The 25,964-nt window shown below is 40.4% G+C and overlaps 2 protein-coding genes across 5 annotated transcripts in view; one reads left to right on the top strand and one right to left on the bottom strand.

Annotated features, from left to right (window-relative positions):
- Positions 1 to 13,382, bottom strand: part of TTI1 (TELO2 interacting protein 1) — a 44,439-nt gene extending 31,057 nt beyond the window's left edge. Inside the window, exons 1-2 of one of the 3 annotated variants that reach the window (XM_057312529.1) lie at positions 13,301 to 13,364; positions 857 to 1,117 (exon numbers count right to left, since the gene is read on the bottom strand). The gene's annotated coding sequence lies outside the window, so the exon portion shown is untranslated. Of the gene's footprint in view, positions 1 to 856; positions 1,210 to 13,300 lie in introns of those variants that run through there. The other 2 variants (XM_026503483.4, XM_057312528.1) reach the window with 2 other exon arrangements.
- RPRD1B (regulation of nuclear pre-mRNA domain containing 1B) overlaps positions 13,380 to 25,964 on the top strand; it is a 60,473-nt gene continuing 47,888 nt past the window's right edge. Inside the window, exons 1-2 of one of the 2 annotated variants that reach the window (XM_026503485.4) lie at positions 13,380 to 13,990; positions 18,678 to 18,807. In XM_026503485.4, coding sequence (XP_026359270.1) covers positions 13,840 to 13,990; positions 18,678 to 18,807 — 281 coding nt within the window. In that variant the 5' untranslated portion in view covers positions 13,380 to 13,839. The remainder of the gene's footprint in view (positions 13,991 to 18,677; positions 18,808 to 25,964) is intronic. The other variant, XR_006410003.3, reaches the window with a different exon arrangement.

Here is a 25,964-nt window from a genome sequence, read left to right as displayed (position 1 = left end):
CAGACTGCAAGAGCAAGAGCAAGTTGCAGAGAGGGCGTTATCCACACACCCTCCCGAGGAAGAGACTTGAGAAAGGGTTCCATTCAAACGAACAAGTTGAAACAGAGACCTAAAACGGGAAGATGAATGAGGAAGGAAACACTATTAGTGATTTTTTTTTTCTTTTAGCATGGAAAACTTATTTCAAATAAAATGTTTAAGTGGAAGCCCAGCACACAAGGTAGATAAAATCAGAGGGTCCCGCTGAGGCTGGAATGAAGGCAATGGCCTGGGGCTCTACATCTCTCTTATTCATCTCAGGAGCTTCAAGAAGACCACCTGGGGCCCCCTGAACTATGCTCTCGGATTGTATGACACAAACTACCATAGAGCTAATGAAGTGAGAGCACAAAATACATCCAAAACTGAACTCTGCTCGCTCGTCGGAGCCCCCTTGGTGATTTATGGCCTTCACCTGAGCCAGAAAGCTTAGCCTCGCTTTCCTCCACCTCCCTCTTAATTCCACCATTCTCTTAAATTTCAACAATTCTACCCTTCAACATCTTTCAAATCTGTCGGTGATAACCACCTATTAAACGTTGAACCGACTGTAACTGTTTCCTCGAGAGCCCCTGGCCTCACGTGCTTGCCCTTCTTGGATCCACGTTTCACAATGACATGTAAGTAATCTTTCTAAAACAAAAATCTGAACACTTTTCGCTGCTTAATATTCTTCAACTGCGCTCCCTAGCCCACCTATTCACCACGGCACACGGGGCCCGTGGCTATCAGGCTCCTGCCTATCTCAGCAACCTCAGCTCTCGGGGCTTCACCCCTTCCACCTGAAACTATAGCCACGTAAAATGACAAAACTTACAATTTCCCAAGCAGGTGGCACTCCTTCGCATCTGCCTCCTTTGTCCTGTTTCACATTCACCACCGTGCACACCGCTGCTACGGAACTTCGTACGCTGCATGATTTTGTATCCGTCTGTCTTAGCTACTTTAGACTGGGCAATCCTGCACCTCGAACCTAGAAGGGCATCCGGCACATGACAAGCACTCAAAAACATCAGGCCCCTTCTGCCTTGAAGTTGGATGTGATAGGGTATTGGCAGGCTGATACTCCTGCTGACAACTAGAAAAAGCCAGATGAATTACAAAAATAATTTCTTACAGCATAAATAGTTGTGGAAGCAACGACGACTAGGTGGATGAATACTCCAGCCAGGGGTGAATGTTCAGTGAGCCAACAGTCGATAGCTGTTTCTCTTGCTTTGTTATTTTATTTTATTTTATTTTATTTTATTTTATTTTATTTTATTTCCCTTCTGCATTTGTCGACCCTTGACATGAGCTCAGGGTTACAGTGTGGCCAAGGCCAAGAGCTGTCACTGAGGAAAGAGAAACCACAATGCTTTTCAAATGTGGTTATGTGGGGGTGAGGGGCGACAAACCTGCATTTTTTAGAGATCTCAAAACACATGGCTTCTGGGAGAAGGCTGCTGCTGGGCGATAAATGGGTGAGAAATGTCCAAACACATGAAAGAGATCAACCCCACAGATTTAAGCAGCTCAGCAAACCCAGGATGGTGGTACAAAGACAAACACACACAGATAGTTGAACTTTGTAAACTGAAACTAAAAAGAAAAATCTTAAAAGTAATGGAGCAGTAAGACTGACAAGATACTTTTCCACAGAAATGATGAAATCCAGGAGACAGTAGAAGGAAATCTTTAAAGCGCTAAGAGGAAATAACTAGCAGGCTTGCATTTTATACTCTATGAAACCAGCTTTCAAAACTGAAGGTGAAATAAAGATGTTTTTGGATAAAAACTAAGTGAATCCATTGCTATCAGGTCTGCACTAAAGGAAAATAATAAAGGGAGAAAATGAACCTAGACAGAAGCATGGCTATGTAGGAGGCAATGAAGAACAATGGAATATACCAATATAAAATAATACTACCCATACAAAACAATAGTTATGTCTTTTGCAGTTTAAGTATAGATACAAAACCAAAACGCAACAATGCACAAAAGGTGTACGGGAGGGGATGTAAAAGGAGTTATGTGTATTAGAAGTGTAGTAGCATCAGGAGGTGGTACAATTAACTTGAAATTTGTAGGGTAAGTGCCAACGAACTGTAAAGGAATATATACCTAGTAAGTTCAGACAGTGGTAAAAATGGGATAACAGACATTTTTTGATTTATCCAAAAAAAGGTAAAAAATGAGAAAAACAAGCAAAACCAGTGGGTCATAAAAACAAATAATAAAATGGTAGACAGAAAGCTCACTGAAACAATGATTATATTAATGCAGACTTTCTCAACAGTGGCACCTTGACATTTTGGGTTTAATAATTATTTGTTAGCGGTAGGCTGTCCTATGCATTGTAAGATATTTACTAGCATCTTTGGCCTCTGTCCCCCAGATGCCAGTAGCACTGCCCCAGGTGCAACAACCAAAAATTTCTCCGGACACTGTCAAATGCCTGGCAGAAAGCAAAAATGGCCCTTGGATGAAAACCATTGGTATAGTCATCAAAATCCCAACAGGATTTTTGTAGAAAGTAACAAGATAACTCTAAAATTGAAATGGGAATGCAAAGTGCCTCAAATAGCAAAGACAATCTTTTTTTTTTTTTTTGGTAAGATTTTATTATTTGATAGAGCGAGAGAGAAAGAGCACAGGTGAGGTGAGGGGCACAGGAGAAGCAGACTCCCCACTGTTCAGGGAGTCTGACGTGGGGCTTGATCCTGGGACTCCGGGATCATGACCTGAGCTGAAGGCAGACACTTGGCCGACTGAGACAATGGAGCTCCAAACGTGAAGAAGAGAAATTAGATCAGTAAGTTGTGGTAGTATATATAAGTTCTTAAACCATCTGATTTCAAGATTTACTGTACACGTACAATAAGTAAAGTCAGTGCATTATTAGCTTAAAGAATGACAAACAGACCAATGGAACAGACTAGCCCCCTCACAGATCCACGTACCTCACAAAGGCAAAGCTGAAATGACCTGGTGGAAAGAAGAGTCTTTTTAATAGAAGGTGCTGTGTCATCTGGCTATCCATATGAAAAAATATGTATATACTGATTCCATCTGACACTGGATTTAAATGTGAAATGTAAAGAAAATGTAAGAAAACAGAGAAGAGCATCTTTGTGATCTTGGGGTAGGCAAAGATTTCTTACAGGATACAGAAAAGGGCTAACCATAAAAAAAAAAAAGAAAGATAAAATTGGATTACATTAGAATTAAGAACTTCTATTCCTCAAAAGACACCATTAAGACAGTGAAAGGACATCCCATAAAGGGAGGAAAGATGTCTGCTATATATCTGACAAAACACTCATATTGATAATATAAGATTTTCCATATATCATTAAGAAGACAACCCAGCAAAAACATGGAAAAGGACTTGAGCAGACACATCAAAAAAGAGGATGTCCAAATGGCTAATTAACATGAAAAAAGACACTCAACATCATTAGTCAGGAAAATGCAATTTAAAAACCTCAATAAAATATCATTACACACCCACCAGAAGGGCTAAGCTGAAAAACAGGAGAAAAAAAAAAAGACAAAGTAAATGCTAGGTCTTAGCAAGGAAATGAAGCAACTAGAACTCCCATTCAATGCTAGTAGGAGTATAAATTGGTACAACTGCCTTGGAAAACTCTTTGGCAGGATCTATTATTCTAAAGGTAAACATATGTATGCTCTTTGACCTAGTAATTCCACTCTTTGATAATCACCCAACAGAACCAACAGAAATGCATACATAAAATATACCAAAACGGGGCGCCTGGGTGGCACAGCGGTTAAGCGTCTGCCTTCGGCTCAGGGCGTGATCCCGGCGTTATGGGATCGAGCCCCACATCAGGCTCCTCCGCTATGAGCCTGCTTCTTCCTCTCCCACTTCCCCTGCTTGTGTTCCCTCTCTCGCTGGCTGTCTCTATCTCTGTCAAATAAATAAATAGAATCTTTAAAAATATATATATATGTACCAAAAGGTATGTTCAAGAATACACTATCCACAATTGCCCCTGCACGGAAAACACCTGAATGCCCATCTCCAGTAGAATGGATAAATTGTGGTATATTCTCTCAATGGAGTATTATACAGATGAAGATTTACTGCAATTGGAGATCTTCAAAAGAACAGGTTATAGACTCAGAAATATATAAACCAGCTTTTTGTAAGGAAGAGAGTATACCAAATTGCTACTTTGATATGACTATAAAAGGCAATCATATACCTTTATGGGATGGCCATGAAATCACACTTGTGTGACAATATGTCAATTACAAAAGGAATTGTTTAGAGATTTAGAGACTTGGGAGTCCCAGATTCTATTCCTATAAAATGCAACCCTGATTATTTAAAGTGGTGCTGCAAAGTCTGATGTTTCTATAACTGACGGCACCAGGGGCGTTCTGGCCCACTGGGACGAGACATTCAGAAAGAGTGGATTCTCTGGCTGAGTAGAGAAACCCACCCAGAGTTCAACTGTGGCAGACGGTGACTGAATAAACATAAGCCTGAATAACCAGTTCTCAATTGCTGATGGCCAACTACACCTTTCCTAGCTCAGCATACCCAGACTGTGGTCACGGAAAGCAGTCACTGGAGAGGCAAGGGAAGAGATCTGCAATCATAGTACATGGGTGAGCCCGTTCCTCCCACAGCTTCTCCCCATTCTCCCCTTCTCTCTCTGCCTCGTCACAGGGATGGGCTAGGGACCATCTCTAGGCCATGGCGTACAGGTGGTGAAGACAAATGGGGTAATCTGCACAGGATAAGGTGCTATACCTTATAGACACTTAAAGGATAAGATGGTAGATCACAAGGCACTTACTATATCATACAATCAGGAAGTGAAAAAGGGAGAAAAAAAGAAAGAAGTCCAAAAGACATCTGGAAAAAGAGTGAACATCAACAGTGAAGTGTTCATGGAGGGAGGGGGATTTGTATTGGAATTCGGGGATTACATGTTTGGGGCTGTACAGGAAGGCTGCTCAAGGTAAAACAGCTGTTCCAAGCAAAGGCCAGGAGAAAGAAAAGTCAAAGCATCTTATTTATAAATCTAGAGACAAGACAGAGATGCCATCACAGCAAGTGAGCCACACTTCACCCAGCGCTGACATTCTCATCACTGGGCCTTTGCACTTGCCCTTCCACCATATATCCTCATGACTTACTCTCTCATCGCTTTTAGGGCTTTGCTCAAACATGAATTCTGAGTGAGCCTTCTCTGATCACTCCTTTTTAAAACTGTAATCCATCCTCACTCTTCCCCACCCTGGCACTCCCCATCTCCTCTCCCTGACTTTAAAGTTTTCCTCCATAGCACTTAGCACCATCCATCAAACTAGATTATCTGTTTATTTTTTGTCTCTCTCTTCTCACTAGACTATAGGCTCTAGAAGAGTGATAATTGACAGGTTTGTTTATTGCTTCTGGCACACAGCAGGTATTCAATAAATGCCTGTTGAGTCAACAGCCATATTCTAATGTCTGGTTCTCTTGTTGGTAGAGTTTTAATATCAGCTATGCCTGAACTGAATTCTGGGTAAAAACTGCCATACTCTTCTTCTCTTGGGGTAATTACTACAGGTAGTTGACATCATCCTTTATGGGAGGATCTAGTTAGATTCATTCTTAAGGGGCAATCATAGCTCTAGACTTTGGCTAGGCTACTTTTAGGCTGTTTTTAGGACAGGGACAGAATAAGAACACACATGTAACTATCTGCATTCGAGTCCTCACTCTACACCTGGCTATGTGATTTACATGGATTACAATTTCTTCAATATAACATAAACTTGGTACAAAAGACTTTTCTCCAAAAGTTCTAACTTTGAATAATCAGCATATGGATACAAAGACTGGGTTTAGATTCCAAAGACAAGAGTTCAGACATAAGAATTGCCAATACAAGTTCTTGAACAGAAGGAAGAGAATTAATATTTGTTGAAAAATACCTCACCAAATGCCAGGCATGTACTAGGTATTTTATGTACATAAAAATTCCTCAAACACCAGCTGAGTGACACAAGGCTCAGAAAGGTGAAGTGATGCTGGGTCACACAGTAAGCTATGTCAGAGCTGGAATTCACCTCAAGCCCGTCGGACTCCAAAGGCTGTATGCACACTTTCCACTATGCCAGAGGTTCCCCCAGTCTGTTTATCAGAATCAAGGGGGAACAACGTAAGAACAGATTCCTGGGCCCCACACCCGAGCTACTGAATCAGAATCTATTTTGGGGTGGGGGAGATGGTAGGTACACTTGTGAATCTATTTTGAAAGTTTGCAAGGTCAGTCTGATGACCAGCCAGGCATGGGAATCCCACACTGTACACATTGTACACAAACTCTGTCTTCTGAAGAATAAGAACCAGGTGATGAAAGGAGTACTGTTCAGGATCCGCCCAGCAGTAGCGTGCAGAGTGTGCGGGAGGACTACTGCCTTGGGTGAAAGTGACTGGTTTATTTGTGCACCTCTCCAACTGAACAGTATACTTTTCTCGCGTTACAGCTTTACTTGGCGATTTTTCCCAGCATCTGGTATGGTGTCTGCCAAGCAGTTCCCACTCCCTGTTTGTTTCATAAATGAGTAAAAGAAGCTGGATAAACATTAAACCTCCAGTATACCTGAAATTTTGTAGCTTCCAACTCATTCTTCTTTCTACCTAGAAACGTTTCCTTTAGCACATACTATGTGCCATGCACTGTGCTAAGTTCTTGACAAGGAAAGGGAGATACAATGTTAACTGGAGGGTCTAGCCCTGCAAGGAAGGATTATACAACAGAGCACTAAGAAGTATACAAAATAGAGGTGGAGGAGGGGAATCAAGGGGACTTCCCATAAATCCTTCCCGAAATTACTTCAGGCTCATTTCATTTACAGATGTCCTCTTCAGAATATTTGTGAAATCGTGCCTTGTAAAAACACTAATACTATGTGCCTATACCTTCTACTAGGCAAGAAGTTTTCTGGTAGGCAGTACATTCTAGAAAAGTGGTTCTTAACTTAGAAAAGGGTGTACATCAAGAATATACACTCTTTTCCCTCACCATTGGGGTAGTGTCAGAGGAGGCCTAGCGGACAGTTAGGACTTTCACTACTGTCCTGTGATAATGAGGACACCCTTACTGCAGTGCTGTGGATACCAAGTGGGGAGCTGGAACTTTCCCCTTGGGTGTCAAAGGAGGCTGAATGAAGACTCTGGACTTCTACCTATACTACACTTGGTTTTCCTGCCAGAGCGGTGTCAGAGAAAGCCAGCTAAAACAGAAGACTTAATTAAGATCCAGAGTGTCAGAACATAATGCAAAAATGTCCAATCAAAAATCATTCATCATACCAAGAACCAGGAAGATCTATCTCAAACTGAAAGGAAAAAGACAATCAATACATCAAACACTGCGATGACAGAGATGTGAGAATTATCTGACAACGTTATTAAGGCATCCATGATTAAAATGCTTCAAGGAGCACTTATGAACTTGCCTGAAGCAAAAGAAAGAATAGAAAGCCTCAGCAAAGAAACAGGAGATAGAAAGAAAAAATGGAAATTTTAGAACTGAAAAATTCAATAACAAAAAGGTCAGTAGATGAGCTCAAAGGCAGAATGGAGAGGACACAGGAAAGAACCTATGAGCTGCAAAACTGAAGAACAGAAATTACCTAATCTGAGCAACTGAAAGAAAATAGACTGAAAAGAGCCTCAGGGACCCATAGGACCATAACAAAAGATCTAAGAGTTCCAGAAAAAGAGAAGGAAAAGGGTGGGTCTGAAAAAGTACTCAAAGAAATAATGGTTGAAAACCCCCCAAATCTGGCAAGAAACATAAATTTATATACTCAAGAAGCTTAGCAAACCCCAAACAGGATAAACCCAAGGAGATTTACACCAATTATAATGACATCATAATTAAATTTCTGAAAACGAGTGACAAAAAAAAAATCTTGAAAGCAGCCAGAGAAAAATGATACCTTGCTTATAGAGGAAAACAACTGGAATGACAATGGATTTCTCATCAGAAACCATGTATGCCAGAAGAAAGCGGCACAGTAACCTTCAGGTGCTGGGGAAAAATAAAAAGAACCGTTAAGACAGAATCCTATACCCAGCAAAAATGTTCATCAGGAATGAAGTGGAAATTGGGACAGTTTCAGATAAAGGAAAACTAAGAGAATTTATCACCAGCAGGCCTGCTCTAAAAATATGGCTAAAGGAAATTCTTTAAACAGAAAGGAGACATTAAAAAACAGGAATATTGGAATGTCAAAGAGGAAGAAAACATGGTAAGTGAAGGTATGTATAAATATAATAGAATTTCCTTATTCTTTTGAGTTTTCTAAATTGTGTTTGACAGTTCAAGTAAAAGTTACATTACTGTCTGATTTGGATCTAAATGTATATGTAGAGAAAAGATTTAAGACAACTACATTATAAATAGGGGAGGGTAAGGAGACATAAAGGGAAGTAAGGTTGTCATACTTCATTAGTAGTGGTAAAGATAAGTTGTGTGCAAATAATGTAATACCGAGAATCATTAAAATGGTTCCAAAGAGATACATTCAGAAATACTACAGATAATAAAATGGAATTCTAAAAAATGTTCAAGTAACCTATAAGAAAGCTGGAAAAAGAAAATAGAGAAACAAAAGCATAACAAACAGAAAACAAAAAATAAAATGGAAGATTAAGCTCTAACATACCAATAATTATATTAAATATAGAAGGTCTGAATATACCAACGAAAAAATAGAAATTATCAGAGTGGATTACAAAATATGACCTAACTCTATGTTGTCTACAAGAAACTCACTTCAAATATAATTATATAGGTAGTTTGAAAGTAAAAGGACAGACAGAAAGATATTATCAAGCAAACATTAATCAAATGCAAGCAAGAGTGGCTATATTAACATGAGATAGACTTCAGAGCAAAGAAAATTGCCAGAGATAGAAAAGGACATTCTATAATCATTAAAGGGTAAACCCATCAAGAAGACATAGCAATACTAAATGGATTATGTCAAGACACAAAACCTAAATACAAAAAACCACAAAATGTGTGAAGCAAAAATGCATTAAAACTGAAGAGAAGTATGGGTGGTCACCACAAGTACAGGTGGTGACTTCAACATTCTTCTCTCAACAATTGATAGAACAGGTAGAAAATCAGCAAGGATAACAGAAGGACTCAACAACACCATCAACCAACAGGATCTGATCAACATTTAAAGAACATCTAATCCACAACAGAAGAATACCCCTTCAAGTGCCCACAGAACATACACCAAGATAGATCATATCCTGGGCCATGACATACAGAATACAGTACCTTCCCCAATTTCAAACTAGAAATCTTGTAACAGAGGGATAACAGGAGAATCTCCAAACACCTGGAAACTAAGCAACACATTTCTAAATAACCCATGGATCAAAAAGGAAATCTCAAGGGAAATTTTAAAAGATACATAGAAATGAATGAAAACAAAAATACAATGTATCAAAATTTGCGGGAGACAGCTACAGCCATGCTAAGAGGGAAATTTATATAGTTAATACATATGTTAGAAAAGGAGAAAGGTCTCAAATCAATCATCTAAACCCCCACCTTAAGAACCTAGAAAAAGAGGAGCAAAATAAAACCAAAGCAAGCAGAAGGAAGGAAATAATAAAGAGCTGAGTAGAAATCAATGAAATTGAAAACAGAAAGTAGAGAAAAATCAATGAAACAAAGCACTGGTTCTTTGAAAAGACCAATAAAATTGACAAACTTCTAGCAAGACTGACAAGAGGGAAAGACAGACAGGTATCAAAGGATAATACAGGAATACCACAAATAACTTCGCACACATATAGCTGACAACTTAGATGAAATGGCGAATTCCTCAAAAACTACTATAGCTCATGTAATATGAAAACAATTATTTGACCAGCCTTATAACTTTTAAGAAAACTGAATTTGTCAGTTAAAAACTCAAAAAAGAAAAAGAAAACCAATCTGCAGGCCTGGATGGTTTCACTGGGAACTTCTACCAACCATTTAAGGAATTAACATCAATTCTACACAATCTTCTAGAAAAAGAAGGAAATCTTTCCAACCTATTTTACGAAGCTAGTATTACCGATACCAAAACCCAACAAAGACAATACGTAAATAAAAAAACTACAGACCAATTTCCTTCATGAACATAGATGCAAAAATCCTAAACAAAGTATTATAAAATATAATTTGGTAGCATGTGAAAAGAATTAACTGCCATGAGAAAGTAGGATTTATGCTAGGGATGGAAGGCTGACTCAATATTTGAAAAATCAATCAGTGTAATTAATATTAATGGACTAAAGAAGAAAATCACATGATTGTATCATCTCATCTCTTAGATTTCTAAATGTTGAAGTCTTTGAGGACTCAGTCACTGGGCCTCTCTTCTTTCTTTCTGTTTATTTATTTATTTATTTGAGAGAGAGAGAAAGAACACGTGCACGAGCAGAGAGGACGGGCAGAGGGAGAGAAGCAGGCTCCCTGCTGAGAAGGAAGCCCTACGTGGTGGTGGGGTTGGTGGCTAGATCCCAGGGCCTTGGGATCATGACCTGAGCCTGAATGGACTGAGCCACTCAGGTGCCCCAACCTTTCTTCTACACTTATTCCCCCTTATGACTCCCACATTTATATCTCTGTCTCTATCAGATCTCTTCCTTGAACTCCAGACTCATAAATCCAACTGCCTATGAGAGAAGCCTCTACCTGGATAGGCATTTCCATCTGGACATGTACAAATCTAAACTCCTGCTTTTACTCCCCAAACCAGCTATTTCTGCAATGCAGTAAATACAAACTTCCATTTTTATAGTTGCTTAGGCTAAAACCTTTGGGGCCACATAGACTCATCTTTGTTTTACATCTCGTATCTAATTTGTCAACAAGTCCTGTTCTACTTCTAAAAGACAGAATCTCCCCAGATTCCTATCCCTGGAATCTGACTTCTCTCACCACCTCCACCCTGGTCTGAGTCATCCTTTCACCTGGGTTATTACAACAGCTGCTCAACTGCTCTTCCTGCTTCCACCCTTGCAGCCTTGCAATTCTCTGCTTAACAGCCACAATGCTCCTCTTTTGCTCAAAAGCAGTCAGTGAACTCTCATTTCATTCAGAGTATTATCCTAAATCCTTCCTATTGCTTAGAAGTCCCCACGTGATATGGTCCATGTCATGTGGTCCCTGGCTACTTTTCTGAGCTCATTTCCAGCCTTCTGGTTCATATCACTCCAGCCTTACCATCCTTCTTGCTATTCCTCAAAAATGCTAACAATGGTTTAACAATTGCATGTGGTTTCCCTCTGCCTGGAACGACATTCTATCATACAGCATAAGGCTTGCTCTCTCATTTCTTTCGGGGCTCTGATCAAATGTCACCCTATCAGTGAGGCTTTTTCTGACCAGCATGTATAACAGACTCCTATCCTCCCACAAATGCATTCCCTCAGCCTCCTTACCCTCCTTGACTTTTATTCAAGGTAGTTATCATTTTCTGACTTGTTTTATACTCGCATGTTTTTTAAATCTATCTCCTCTTGTAGAATTTAAGCTTCTGGGGACATAGATTCTTTTTGCTTAAAATAGTGTTTGTTTTTTGTTTTGTTTTTTTTAAAGATTTTATTTATTTATTTGACGGAGAGAGACAGCCAGCGAGAGAGGTAACACAAGCAGGGGGAGTGGGAGAGGAAGAAGCAGGCTCCCAGAGGAGAAGCCTGATGTGGGGCTTGATGCCAGAACACTGGGATCACGCCCTGAGCCGAAGGCAGACGCTTAACAACCGCGCCACCCAGGTGCCCCTTAAAATAGTGCCTGAGACATAATGCTCAAAATCATTTGCTGAAAGAATGAATCAGTGGCTCAGGAGTAAAGACTTTGGAATCAGACATCAGATAACCTTGATTTGACTCCTAGCTCTGTCATTTTCTATGTCCAAGTGATATTGGACAGATTACTCACCCATGTTTTACATTTTCTCATCTTTCAAATAGTGATAATAATCCTCATTCCACAAAACTGTTGTAAGGATTAAATGAAACAAAGCATGTAATGTGCTTAATACAAAGTGACTTGGTATAAGTGGTCAGTATATGACAGTGCTACTTAATATAGAAACATGGTCTAGATTTGGACTCAAAGGCCCTAGGTTACAATTATGACTAGATATTGACTGTGTAATTTTAGGGCATTTCAGCTATGAATAAGGTGGCGGGATGAGAAAAATAGGTAAGATACAGTCTTTCCCTCCAATCTTAGTTATGTGATCTTGGGTAGGTCGCCTAACCTCTCTGTCCCGTTTCCTCATTTGCCAAATGAGAACAACATAATAACTACCTTATAGCTTTGCCATGAAGATTAAATGCGTTACTATGTAAAAACAACGTCTAGCCCATAGCAATTGCTCACTATGTTGGCTACGATTATGATGATTATGATGATTCTAGTCTGAAAGAGGAGTGAAGGCATCTAAGCAAAGAACTACAATACGGTGCAGGGAGAGGAACAGCAGTCATCAACTAGAAGAATGTCTCTGGAGTTTGCCCATAACTGGTTAAGTTCCGCGATAATCAGGAAATTTTAAAACTGTTATGTCTACAATAACCTAACTCCCTACTACCAACCCCACAGCAGTTGGAAAGGCAAATTTCTCTAATGATTTGGTAACTGGAATATAAAACTTTTTAAAAATAGGTAAAGAGGTCACAGTCTCAAATAGTGTTTTAAAGGAGGTCAATGGAACCCATTGACTTCCCTGTCCCCACCCTCAAAAAAGTTAACATATTGCTTAAATTTCAGAAACAGTCAAATAGACCCCCCAGAGGTCAAGGGCAACATGTAATCCCCTGAAAGAAGCAACAAAATTAAGGGCACAACGGTGTGTTTTATGGCGGCGCTGTCACAGACTAAACATCAGAACAGGACATTAAAGGGTGGTCCTGGAGGTTGAGTGGGAGCACACCAGGTGAGAAGGAGGGGAGGCGTCACCTTTGGAGAAAGAACAGCAAGAGCCAAAGCATGAAAAGTGCACGTGGGTGGCTTGGAACAACCAAAAGGAAGCTTTTGGTGGGGGACAGCCAGAGAGCAGGACGTGTACGGAGAAACGTGCGGCCTGAGGCCTGCCAGATGAGGGAGAAAGCCCCCCCTCCCGTACCCTGTCCTGATCACTCAGCATCACTGTCCCCTCGGGATTCCCCTCTAAGGGCTCCCCGTTGCTTGGTTCCCTCTTACTCCCGCCACTCTTCCCTTACCTCGTCTTCCAGCCTTTCCCTCACTCTCCCGCCTCCTCCGCCCTGCCGGTAGTGACGTCTAACTAGCGCGCCATACGGCGCCAGAAAGGTTCTGCCCGAGCGGGAGAAAGGGATCCCGGTGAGCCTCACTGCGCCTGCGTGCGGGCGCGAGCGGTCAAAGCGGCTTCCGGAGGCCGCCGAACTGCGCTTTCCTCCCTGTCTGTCGCTTTCGGAGTACCCTGAGCGAAGTTCAGGGAGGCCGCCGCCACTGAAAGGGCATTTTTCTGTAGTTCTGACACCTCCTGGTGCCCAGCTACTCCGGCCCTTGCCCTTTGACCCTGCTCGCGGCGGGGTGAGAGGTCGGTGGCCATCTTGTGGCGGCGGCGCGGGCGGCTGTTACTGCGGAGACCCATCCCCTCCCCCTCCTTACCCTCCTGGCGGTCTGTCAGTCAGTAAAGAGACCCGCAGGCAGTCAGGTGAGGCCCCGGCCTCGTGCGGTCGCTCTTCCCGCCGCACTGGGCGGCCCAGGCCGCTCCCTGCAGGGCCCCACCGCCGCCACCATGTCCTCTTTCTCCGAATCGGCGTTGGAGAAGAAGCTCTCGGAGCTGAGCAACTCTCAACAGAGCGTGCAGACCCTGTCCCTGTGGCTCATCCACCACCGCAAGCACGCGGGACCCATCGTCTCTGTGTGGCACCGCGAGCTCCGCAAAGGTAAACACCCCCTGTGCAGCCCCCTAGGCCCTCCCCCGGATTGACCTCTCCCCAGCCCACTCCCGAGGCTCCTCCAGCTTCTTAGTTGAGGCTTGCTTTCCAAGCCTCTCATTGGGCTTCTGAGGTTGAGGACAGCGTTACCCCATTTCTCGGAGAAGGAAACTGAGGCCCGGGAAGGTTTAAGATGCTTGCCTGAGGTTCCCAGACTCCAAGTTCATCCAGCCCTTTTCCCCGCGGGGTACTCCTGACACTTGTGACTATTATTATCTCGACAGCCTTGTAGAGGGCACTTGCCCTAGGCTGTCGTGTGCCGGGCGCTTTGCTGGGCATTTGGAGTAAGAACCAGAGGACTCTGGAGTAAGACTGCCTATATCCAGTCCTGGCTTAGCCACTTATTAGCTGAGTGATATTGGGCTAGTTTCTTCATCTCTCTTTGCTTCTGTTTTCTCATCTATAAAACGAGGACAAGGATGGCCGCCACTCACAGAGCCTTATTCTGTGCCAGTCACTATGCTAAGACCTTTACGAATATCCTAACACTTAGTCCTCACAACGGCTCTGTGAAGTGGGTAGTATTACCTCCATTATGGACCTGTTAAGGGGCCACACTACCTAGACCTTACCGCTCAGGCTTCTCTTCTCATGCATCTTTCCTTGATTCTAGACCCTGCTCAGGATCTGACAGGCATTCATTGAGCTCAGCCTGTTATGTGCCAGGCACTGGGTTGGATGCTTGATAACATGTTGACTCCAGAGGCCATCTGCTTGGAATTTTAGCCTAAGTTTGCCATTCACTGACCCCAGCAGCCTAGCCTCTCTGACCCTCAGTTTCCTTACCTATAAAATGGAGGTGATGAAAACTGGTATTTACTGTGCCTTTAATTATGTGCCAGGTGCAGTACTGATATCTTTACATACATTGTCATTTTTTAAATTCTCAGAGTTCTCTGGAGTAGGAACTTTGCAGATGAGGAAAAACTGAGGCTCAAACAACTTGCTGTGGTAAGGAGTAAACAGGATAATCCCAATGAACATCTAGTACGGTGTCAAGCACAGTATAGGCATTTCATAAATAATGGTGAAATGGGGCTACTGATTACTCAATGTGAGGCATGGTCTTTGCCTTCAAGAGTTGCTTACAGTCTGGTGGGCAAGGCTAAGCACCTTCACAGCTGTTACTCTCTATGATTCCATAGCAGAAAGCTGAGGAAATGGAGCTTAGAGCCACTTTGGGGAGCCTCTGTGTAGTAGGCCCTGTTTGGTATAGGAAGTAACTTTACATGTGTTTTCCACTATCTGTGAACTGGAGATCCCACCTAAGTGGTTAAATGGTGTTTTCAATGCCTTAGAACTGGTGAGGCTAGACTGCATCAGGCTGTCAGATACCAAAATCCAAGATTCGTTCAGGAGACCCGGTTATAGCCTTCTAGCAGAGATTCCCCGCTCCACAAATATGTGCTGTTCTGAGATAGGGGTCCCCTTTGGGCAGTTGGGGGATAGAGCCTGGAGCCCCCAGATCCTCCTCCTTGTACCCTATTTGAGTTATGGAAAATAATAATTTAGAGAGTGCATTCATCTGTGAAGCTCCTTTAACCCTAATTTCATATGATCCTAATTTCATGGAACTTATGTTTTAAGGAGACCAGCATTATTATCTCCCATTTTATAGATGGGAATGTAAAGATACGGAGAGATTAAGTGCTTTGTTTAGGAGCATATAGCTGGAGCATCAGCCCAGCGCCCTCTGATGCCAAAATTTGTGCTTTCAAGTACCCAGTGCCTCAGTACCCTTTAATAAGTGAAGGTGATCATCTGACTCCAACCAAACCCATAGCCCTTTTGTTGATTAGAATTAGTCACTATATCCCACCCCATCCCACACTAATTTAGCATTTGTTTCATTCTTCCTACTTCTGTCTTTTTCACCAGATTTGTGTTCAGAGGAAGGGACTAGGTCTTGTTTCTTTGTAATGCCCATAGCATTTAGCATGGTGCCTTTTAACACAGCTTAAAAATAGGTTAGGACGTCTCCAACGTCATTTCATGGTTGAGCAGAGGATCCAAACAGCACTACCTAATATAACTTTCTCTGAAATGTTTCATATCCATAACACCCAACAAGGTAGTCACTTGGCACATGTGGCTGTTGAGCACTTGAAATGTGTGACTAAGGAACTATAGTTTTAAATAATTGTGCTAGTTACAATTCAAGTGTTCAATAGCCATATGTGGCTAGTAGCTACCATATTGGATAGTGCCAAGGTGGAGCATGTTCTTCCAGGCATCAGGATACAGCTTCCTAATACCCAGGCTTCCTTCATGAACTGAGAATGCGCCCACACTGAAGTGGAAAAAGATTTTGTGCCCCTATGTTCAAATTGACTAGCTCCTTAGATTCTGGCCCACCCCGAGTCTTTAAAATGGACATTTCTATCTATGGTCAAGTCATTTTCCCTAAGATGTTTATAGACTATCTCTGAGTCGCCTTCAAAATATTTAGAGGGTTTAAGGAAATTATTATCATTATTCTTTGGTTAAATACTTTTATTCTTGGTGGGTTATTGTCTTTCAACTTTCTAGAAATAATTCTTAACTTATCCCTTTGGGCTCTGTCCTAGGTAGAACTTCCCTTCTTTATGGAGAATTTTCATGTAAAATACTCTTAGATGAATATTTTTCAGTAATACTTTTCTATTTTGGCCTGAATGCAGATAAATAGGCTTTTATTTTTTTTCCCCCAACTTTTTTAGATGTCAAAACCAGCTAAACAAGTTGAATTTTTTGGTCAACTAGTTGTATAAATTTTGCCTAATAACTATTCCATCCCATTTGGCATGAGCATAGGTAGGGGGTGAAAGGATCTATTATGTCGTATTGGAAAGACATCTGAATAAGTGAGTTGTCACCTGGGACTAGAGTAGAGGGTGTGAGTATTCAAGTGTTCTGGGCTTTGTCATATCACCTTTACACACGTGGTACTTATGTTGGCTTCAGGATGCTGGATGTAGAGGGATAAAGTTTGACCCTAAATAAATCCCCATTGCAAAGTTTGAGGATGGTGAAAATTAATTGGCATTGTAAGTAGTGAAAACTTTGGCTCTCTTGCCTCTTGGCTGTCATGTTTGCAGCACTGAAAAATGTTTCATGTCTTAATTGTCCACATTGACATTTTATATAATGAATTCTGGGTTTTTTAACATAAAATATATGGCATTTGTAAAGCTTCGCTTAGTCATATTTCCTTTCTTGAAGTTCTGTTATACTTTTGAATCCACTAACTCATGGCATTATAGACTTGGTAGTTTTACTTGTTGCAACATCCCAGAACAAGGTTTGCTTTAAGAAAAGAAAAGCCTTTGCCATAATGATACCTTTGTAGCAACAGAATATTGTAACTATTGACACTTTTGATATGCTTTTGAATAATAATTAGAATAGTTAAAGATTAAATATTATCATCATTTAGCCATGTAAACTAGGTTATTACCAAAAGGTTAATACAACTTAGGATATCCATATTTAATTTTACGAATACTTTAAGTCGTCATTTTAAACTATTACATGCTTTTAAAATCTTGTTTTTAACTTGGGTTATTCTTCTGTAGCTACCTTTAAAAATGTCACATCTTATGCCTGCTGTATCAGAATTTATACATGCTGTGTGCATTTCAAAAGAAACAAGTGGTTTCTGAGAGGAATAGAGTAAGGACTAGTTTTTCAGGTATGTAAAGGTTGATAATAAGGCTTGCCTTGAGTTTTTCAGGTATTTTAGCATTGGAGAAAACTTAGTGTTTTGGACTGTCTGATTGTATTCTTATTTATTTCTTTTAAAAGAAAACTGGGGCCAAAAATGATAGTGATGTAACTTTACAGTTGAGAAGTTATGTTCATAGAAGCCAGGAAATTCAGTAATGTTCCCCCAAGCAACTGTAACTCAGACATAGTGCATGAGGTTTTTATGGTTTAATATATGATGCCATATAGAGTAATAGGAAATACTACGTTTAGTATGTATAAGAGAGAAGAATTATGGTTTTTGTGGGAGCCATAATTTTGCATATCCAGAATTCAGACATCTTTATATTTTCAATAATAATGTAGCATTAATATATATTTGTATTTGAGATAAATATCCATTGGTGCATTTAGAGATTTCTCTGGATTGTAGAGTTGATATCATTGACTGATGATGATTGTTATGGGAATGTTCAAAGAGAAATCTCAGTACAGGAACATAAATTACAATAGTCTATTTTAAAATTGAAACCTGGCTCAGTTTTTTCATTCTGCAGTATTTGGTAATTAATAGTGAATTAAAAATGCTCCTCTTTGCAAAAGAATAAATGAGAACCTTGGTTTTAAAATGTCTTCTTGAGGATATTGAGTGCTTATCCTTTAGGAATTTTCTTTGGATTATCTTTCTTTTTACCATCAATTTTTCTGGTTGAAATATCACAGAAATGAAGATGGCCCATTCTTATTTTGTTTAGTTTTTCAAACTTGTATTCTCAAACCTGTTTTCTTAGTGATATCAATAAGTTAAGTTGTTGTTTCAAACATAAAGGAACCCTGATCTCAAGTAAATAATGCTTATCTTAATATCCTTTAGGAGTAGCTTAGGGCAGAAGAATTGTGGATTGAGAATTTCCTTGGTGTAAATTAAATTACCTTTTTTTCTCTTTTCCAGCCAAATCAAATAGAAAGCTTACTTTTCTGTACTTAGCCAATGATGTCATCCAAAACAGTAAAAGGAAAGGACCTGAATTCACTAGAGAATTTGAATCTGTCCTTGTGGATGCTTTTTCTCATGTTGCCAGGTATGTTGTCTGGTTTTTTTGTTTGGTTTGGTTTGCTATTTAAATGCATTACGCTTTCCTCCTTATTCTTTCCTTCTCTGGGAGAGCCTTTGCAAATTGACGACTTCATATTTTACAGGGGTGTGCTTTACAGGGTGTTGTAGAGGCCAAACTACAGTTTTATGTTTTGCTGGGCCCTTAAGAACCGTCTCAGATGTGTAAACATTTTGATGCATTGAAGGGATTGAGTCTAGCACTTGTAGAACATCTTTTTCCCTAGATCTATTCATTTATTGAATTCATTTCTTGAATATGGTGTTTTCCTTGGTTTGGCTGAGTTGTCTCATTAGTTTATGGTCAGAAAACAAAGCTAAATAGTACCAAGAAACATTCCAGTAACAAAATCTTAATAGCAGGGTATTAGTTGGTTATGCCTTCATTTTTACTTCTTTCCTTCTAGATGTCTCGTTTACTAAAAATAGTGGTCATTACTGTAACTGCAAAGATAATAATTATCAGTGTGGAAAGGCTATATCATATTAAATCTCTGCCACTATTGTGTTTTGTGAACAAGAAGACTAGAGCACAAAGCACACATGTAGCTAATATTACAGGAAATTCATTTGATTAAAACTTCTAGAAATCATTTTTATTTATTTAAAAACAAACTGCTTTTTTGTAGATACAAATTAGTTGCCCAGGAGGAGCAAAAAAAACTATTTTTCACTAGAATATTATTTAGTAAACATATAAGAAACATCTTTGCAAGAGGAGAGTGGGAAGGGCAAGAAAAGGAGACCAGTTGGTTAAACAAAATTGTTCTAAGATCTAAAGTATAAGTGAAAGGCCTCAAATGTGTAAATGAGTCCAGCATTCCATGAAAGATTTGAGAAGTTTGAAGGAATAAAATGAAAAATCCAAAAGAAAGAAATGATATCTAGTTTTCTAGAGATGAGAAAGATGTTTGTCACCTATGTAGCTGGCCCTTACTTTTGATGAACATGGACACTGAAGAAGCAGAATGTATTCTGATCTTGAAACAATCCTGAATCCTTATAGCAGAGTAAGCTTAGAACAGACTGCTAGAATAGCTATCTCAAATCGGAGCCAGGCATTTTCTTGTTGAGGAGATGTAGTTCAGTTTCTTAGATTGTAGCTCTGCCTCCAGCAGTGTCCCAATGACCTTGGACATGTTACTTAGCTTTTACTAACGCTTTAGTTACAAGTTTCCTAACTGAAGTTGTTGTGGGGTGGAAGTACACCAGTCTGTTTTGAAACCACGTAGTACAGTGCTTGGTCCCCAGTCTTTGCTCAGTTATGGAAATATGCTAAATTCTAAACTTTGTGAAGAGAAGGACCATTTCCTTTTTGTTCTTCACTGTATCCCGGGCACCTAGTAAAGTGTCAGGCACAGAGCTGTCAGGTTACATAGCTTTAGGGAATACCGTTTATGTAGCCTTGATGTGATTGGTGTCTCAGGAGTTGGGCAACACTCTGGTCTGCCCTGGCATAGTAAGGATTCAGTAAATACTTGTTGAATGAATTAATTAGGGTATTGGAAATTGACTAAAATAATTTCCTATGGGGATAGCACACATAACATTTTTATTTAAAAATTGAACAATAATCGTTAACTGCCCTCCAAACCAGGAAAGGATAAGTAGAAAGTAGGAGAAGGGGAATGGGCAATACTGGGATTGAAAATACCTTTTCTACTTGGTGTAACATCTTAAAGCCTATCCAGGAGGCTCTGTAAAAATGTCTTGGCAGATTCGGTGGCATTATGGGGAAAGAAAACCTGGTCCTTTTCAATGAAAAAAAAAAAAAAAAGCTCTAATCCGCCTCCCCCTCCCTTTTTTTTTTTCATTTTTCTTGTTCTTTGAGGTCCCTTTTGGGTGTTAGATTCAGGATCCCTGTGTTTCCAAGCCCTTTCCTCCCACCATTGTTAGAACAGAAAAGCCAGCTACTCCACTTCAATCCTTATGTACCTTATCCATAGTAAGAAGTACTCTGTGTGGTTTTCTGTGCCCAGTTGATGAATAAGGATAGTGGACCCATTAATATTGACCAGAATTGATTAGGAATCTTTTTATGGTAATTTCCTACCTCCTCCCTCATCCCCCTCCCCCAAAAAAACTCCAAACAAACCTCTCAAGTCAGAGGAAACCACCAAGTTCATAGGTTAGATTTAATTTGAATAACAGTTTAATTAACTAGACTTTGGACTTTTTTCCCCACACAAATGCCTTCTTATTTTCTTCTGCGTTTGGAGATAGCAGTGCACTTTGTTTTTCATTGAACATATATTTGAGTGCCTTCCATGTGCCAAGTACTGATGCAGACAGCAGAGGAGCAGCAGTGAACAAGGCAGGCAAAGACAAATAGACGAGCAAGATACTTTCAGAGGGTGATAGTATGGATGTAATGAAATAGAATGACAATCTGGAGTGGGATCTCTTCTAGTGCAGTTAAGGAAGGCCTCTCTAAGAAAATGACATTTGAGGTAATCATGGGAAGTAGGAATAAACAGCTATTAAAAAGAACCAAAGGTAGAAATAATCCTGGCGTGTGAAGAAGATCAGATTACCACACTGAAGGCCAGTGTGGTTAGAACAGTTGTGTTGAGCAAAGGGAAAAGCGGCATCAGTATAAGATCAGAGAGGTAGGCAGGTGCCAGTCACATACATCTTGTAAGCCTTGGGAGAGAGGGTTTTATTCTGATGGGATGTCAGCGATGGGTTTTAAGCAGGGGAACGATATAGTCCATCACATTGTTAAAAGGTCCCTGTGCCTTGGTGTGGAGAATGAATTATAAAAGCCAAGGGAGGGGCAGGGACTTGAGTATGAAGGGTATTACTCTACTACAGGCTAGAGATGACATTGGCTGGGATTCAGAGCAGTGAGAAGATAGTAATAGCTTCCAGATATCAAATGTTTACTTTGTGAATGGATTTGCCTCACCTCCCCACGTAAGACTGATAGGATTTGTGGGAATTGAGTGGGAACTGGTAGTGAAGGAAAAGAGAAATCAGATTATTTCTAGGTTTTTGACATGACTAAGTGGATGGCTGCTGGTGCTGTTTGCTGAGATGAAGCTTGGGAAACGATGTGGTAGAGGAAGTCAGGAGTTTTGTTTTGGCCATGCTAAGTTTGAGGTGGCTACATATTCCAAGGGGGTGATGCCAGATAGGTAGGTGGATGAAATAGTCTGAAGCTCAGTAGGAAATTAATTTCTGGAGACATAAATTTGGAGTTATCACCATATACAAACTTATTTACTATTGTGTCATGGATTCCCAAGGCCACGTCCAGGTTTGGTGACTTGTTAGGAGGACTCACAAGACTCACTGTATAGTTGTGCCTATGGCTGTGATTGATAACAGTGAAAGGATGCAAAGCAAAATCAGCAAAGGAAAAGGTGCATGGGCCGTAGTGCAGAGAAAACCATGTGTAAGCTTCCAAGAGTCCTCTCACAGTGGAGTCACACAAAGCATACTAAATTCCTCCATTTCTGAGCTATGACAACATGTATGAAGTGTCGTGTACCTGGAAAGCTCATTAGAGACTCAGTGCCCAGGGTTTTTATTGGCGTTGGCCATGTACCCTCTGCCAAAATTCCCAACTCTCAGAAAGCAGGTATTCAGCATAAATTATATTGTTTGCACAAACAGTTTAGGCACAGTAAACCACCCTGATTATCAGTTAGGAAATTGCAGGAACACTCCTGAAACCCAAGTTTCCAGATGCCAGCCAAGGGCCAGGCCTTTCTAAGGGTGGCAGTTTCAGGCTTGCTATGCTAACTCTTTTCTGCACAATTGGCAATGGAACATTTCTGCTCCAGTTTCACAGGAGGCTCTGTTGGAAGTGCTGGGGATATTTAGAAAGAATTCCTACCTTTAGTAGGCTTATCACAGGGCTGCCGTGCATGGGATCAGACAAAAACACACAAATTATAGTGGGTATACCAAGGAAGTGCTGTTAGAACTACAGAGGAAGAAAAGACCCTCAAGCTAACTTGGCAAGGCCTCAGCTGACACTTCAAGCAGCAATTCTGTGTGTATAATACAGTTTATACTTTTCAGATCAGTTTTGCAGTGATTGAATTTATAATTAGAATTAAAAATGCATACTAAGTTGTGTTTGATATAAGTTATACTTGCTTATCATTTTCTGCTTATTCATTGATTAATGGCAAGGACTTTTTTGGTGTTTTTTTCACTTAAAGATTTTTCAGTTTAGAATGGAATTAGTGCAACCTGAAAAGATAGTTCTGTCTGTTATAAAACTATTTTATTGCTTTAGTTGTACCCAGTTCCAAGTGCTAATGGGACTTAAGTTCATTGGAGCTACTTGGGGCAAAACCTCATGAGTAAAACGATTTCTTGACTGTTGTATCTGTAGCTTTGAAACTTACCCAGCGGAACTTTGATTTACTCTATTGCTCCAGGAATTAGCCTGTCCTGGCTAATTACATTCACCAGTTAAACTAGAGCTCCTTTTCGGCTTTTGCCTTTAGTGTTAAAAGCCTTTTGAAAATGACTTTTGGTTATTACAGGTTTGTGTATCAGTTTCCATTGCATATAGTAATGTGGCTGAATCTGTACCCCAAATATTTAGTCTGCATCCTGTCCCTCCCTTAACTAATCCTTGGTAAGAATTTGTTGTCATGGATAGGTTTCTCTTTCTATTAAGTGAACAGAGAATTTGCAGAGAACAGGTTATATGTTAAAAGTTATCAGCCAGTTAAGTTCTGATTAGTTATGAAATGATTATACTAGTTAAAATTATTTTATTTCCTAAGTCATACATTCGATCTCATCAGAGACTTCCCATTACCTTCAGGATAAAGGCCACATACTTAATATGGTGTTCAGGGCCCTCGTAATCTAATTCCACCTTGTCCCTCCAGATTCTCCGCTATTTCCACATACTCCTTATATACTTAAGCCACCTGCATTACTCCCAACTTCTCCCTCTTCACCTTGTTCTCCTTTGGGGGTTCCATTCAAAGAAGAGGAGATAGCATGAGCAAAGGCACATGCATAAGACGGAGCAAGTTCTGAGCAGAAGCTACATATGGTTGAGTGCCCTGATTGGGGTGTAGAAAGAGAAGGGGCTGCTGGGTCAGGTCCTAGAGGTCAGGCCCTAGGCCTTGTTCTTTGTATTACAAGCACAGTATTTCATAAACCCCACTGAATGAATAGATGAGTGTTTAGCTGATGTCTGATATGAATGGCTTTGTTGTGGGAAGATGATTGTTGAAAGGTAACTAATTGTATGGCCTATCGAAATCTAACTAAAAATTTTCAAGAAAGATTACAAGGAGACCAATATTGTGCCTGTTCTAGGATGGGTAGCAGTAGGGGGGAGAGGACAAATCGCTGCTCCTGTGGAAGTTGCATTCACATGACAGAATATAAACAGTGAGTAAACTGAATAGCATATCAGAAGCTAAGTTGTATGGAGAAAAATTTTAGGGAGTAGGGAGTGTAATTTAAATAGGGAGATTAGGAAGGGGTGCCTGAGCCATGCCACCATGTAAGGAAATGTGGTTCCAGGCAAAGTGAACTTTAAGTGCAAAGGCCCTAAGGCAAGAGGGCCAGGGTAACTAACTGTTGGGGAGCGAAGAAGGGAGAGGGTAGGGGAGGCCAGAGTAATAATGAACTGTGTTGAGAATGGCTTTGTAGGCTTTATTGGAACTTTGACTTTTATTCTGGGGGAGAATGGGAAGAACCATTGGAAGTTTTGAGCAAAAGAGTGACATAATCTGTCTCGACGCAACAATGTTTAAAGCTTGAGATTAGCTTGTAGGAGGGTAAGGGTGAAAGCAGGGAGACAGTAATCGGGCAAGAGATCATAGTGGCTTGGACCAGCTTGACAGCAGAGGAAGAGGTGAGAAGCAGTTTGTTTCTAGATATGTTCTGGAAGTGGAGTAAAAGTGTTTTTATCACCAATATCAAATAATTCAGTCATAGCTTTAAGTTTCATAAACTGCCATTGAAATTTTTTTTCCTATTTTCCCCTTCACCTCTGACTAAAAAAAAAGTTTGACCAAAAAAAAAAAAATTGTGTGTACCCTGATTTAGTACTTTGACCCCAGTGCAGTGAAATTTGCCACTAATATTTCATAAATAATGCAGTTTGATCAGATGAAGCTGAACCCTCACGTTACCTCAAGTGTTAACATAAGTTTTAGAAAAGTGCCGTCAGGGCATACTTCCTTTGTACCTCTTTCTTCTTGAAGTTCCTGTTAAAGATCTTGGCTTAGAAACTAAGGTGTCAGGGGATCCCTTCTTGCTGGAAGTCATTCAGGGTAAGATCATTGACATCCAGACAGCTTTACAAACCTGAACAAGTTATAGTAACACCGTGGATGGTGAGGGAATTTGTTTTCCTTTCAGAAAGTCTTCCCACACTCTTCCACTTGCTGTCTTGACATTTTCCCATAAACAGCTGTTGCACACTGAGTGCTAGTTGTAGTTATCTCATTGGAAATACTGTTTCCAGAGTACAGTATGTCAGGAAGAAAACGGTGTAGCTTCTCTCAGATATAAATTACAAAGGGCTACATTATGCTCAGTGTCTTCTAAGATTACCCATTAGACACCTTTGTGAGAGTGGGGACTATGTGCCTCACCCAGAATGAAAATAATGACGAAGTAGTTAATTTAAGTTGAGATCAGTCTTGGTATATGTGTATGATTGTATTTATAAAACATGTAGAGGTGTTGGTGTGTTAGCATTGTTGGGTTGTGCTGAATTTATTCCCCATTTTTATTTTTATTTTTATTTTTTTAAAGATTTTATTTATTTATTCGACAGAGATAGAGACAGCCAGCGAGAGAGGGAACACAAGCAGGGGGAGTGGGAGAGGAAGAAGCAGGCTCCCAGCAGAGAAGCCTGATGTGGGGCTCAATCCCATAACGCTGGGATCACACCCTGAGCCGAAGGCAGACACTTAACGACTGCGCCACCCAGGCGCCCCTCCCCGTTTTTAAACATTTGTTTTTTTTAAATCATTTTTTTCCTACCCTTGAAGGTTTTGGCCCCCTTTAATTCCCAGCAGAGTGTCTGGCACTACATTTCGATTAATGTCTTCTTGAAAAGCAAGTTGTCACATTTGAAATGATCAATTTTTGATAATTCCCTGCAACAATTAGTGATTGGCTTTTTGCCCT

Source organism: Ursus arctos, unplaced genomic scaffold (assembly GCF_023065955.2).
Source record: "Ursus arctos isolate Adak ecotype North America unplaced genomic scaffold, UrsArc2.0 scaffold_16, whole genome shotgun sequence".
NCBI classification, from domain to species: Eukaryota; Metazoa; Chordata; class Mammalia; order Carnivora; family Ursidae; genus Ursus; species Ursus arctos.
This window is presented reverse-complemented; position numbering and strand designations above follow the sequence as displayed.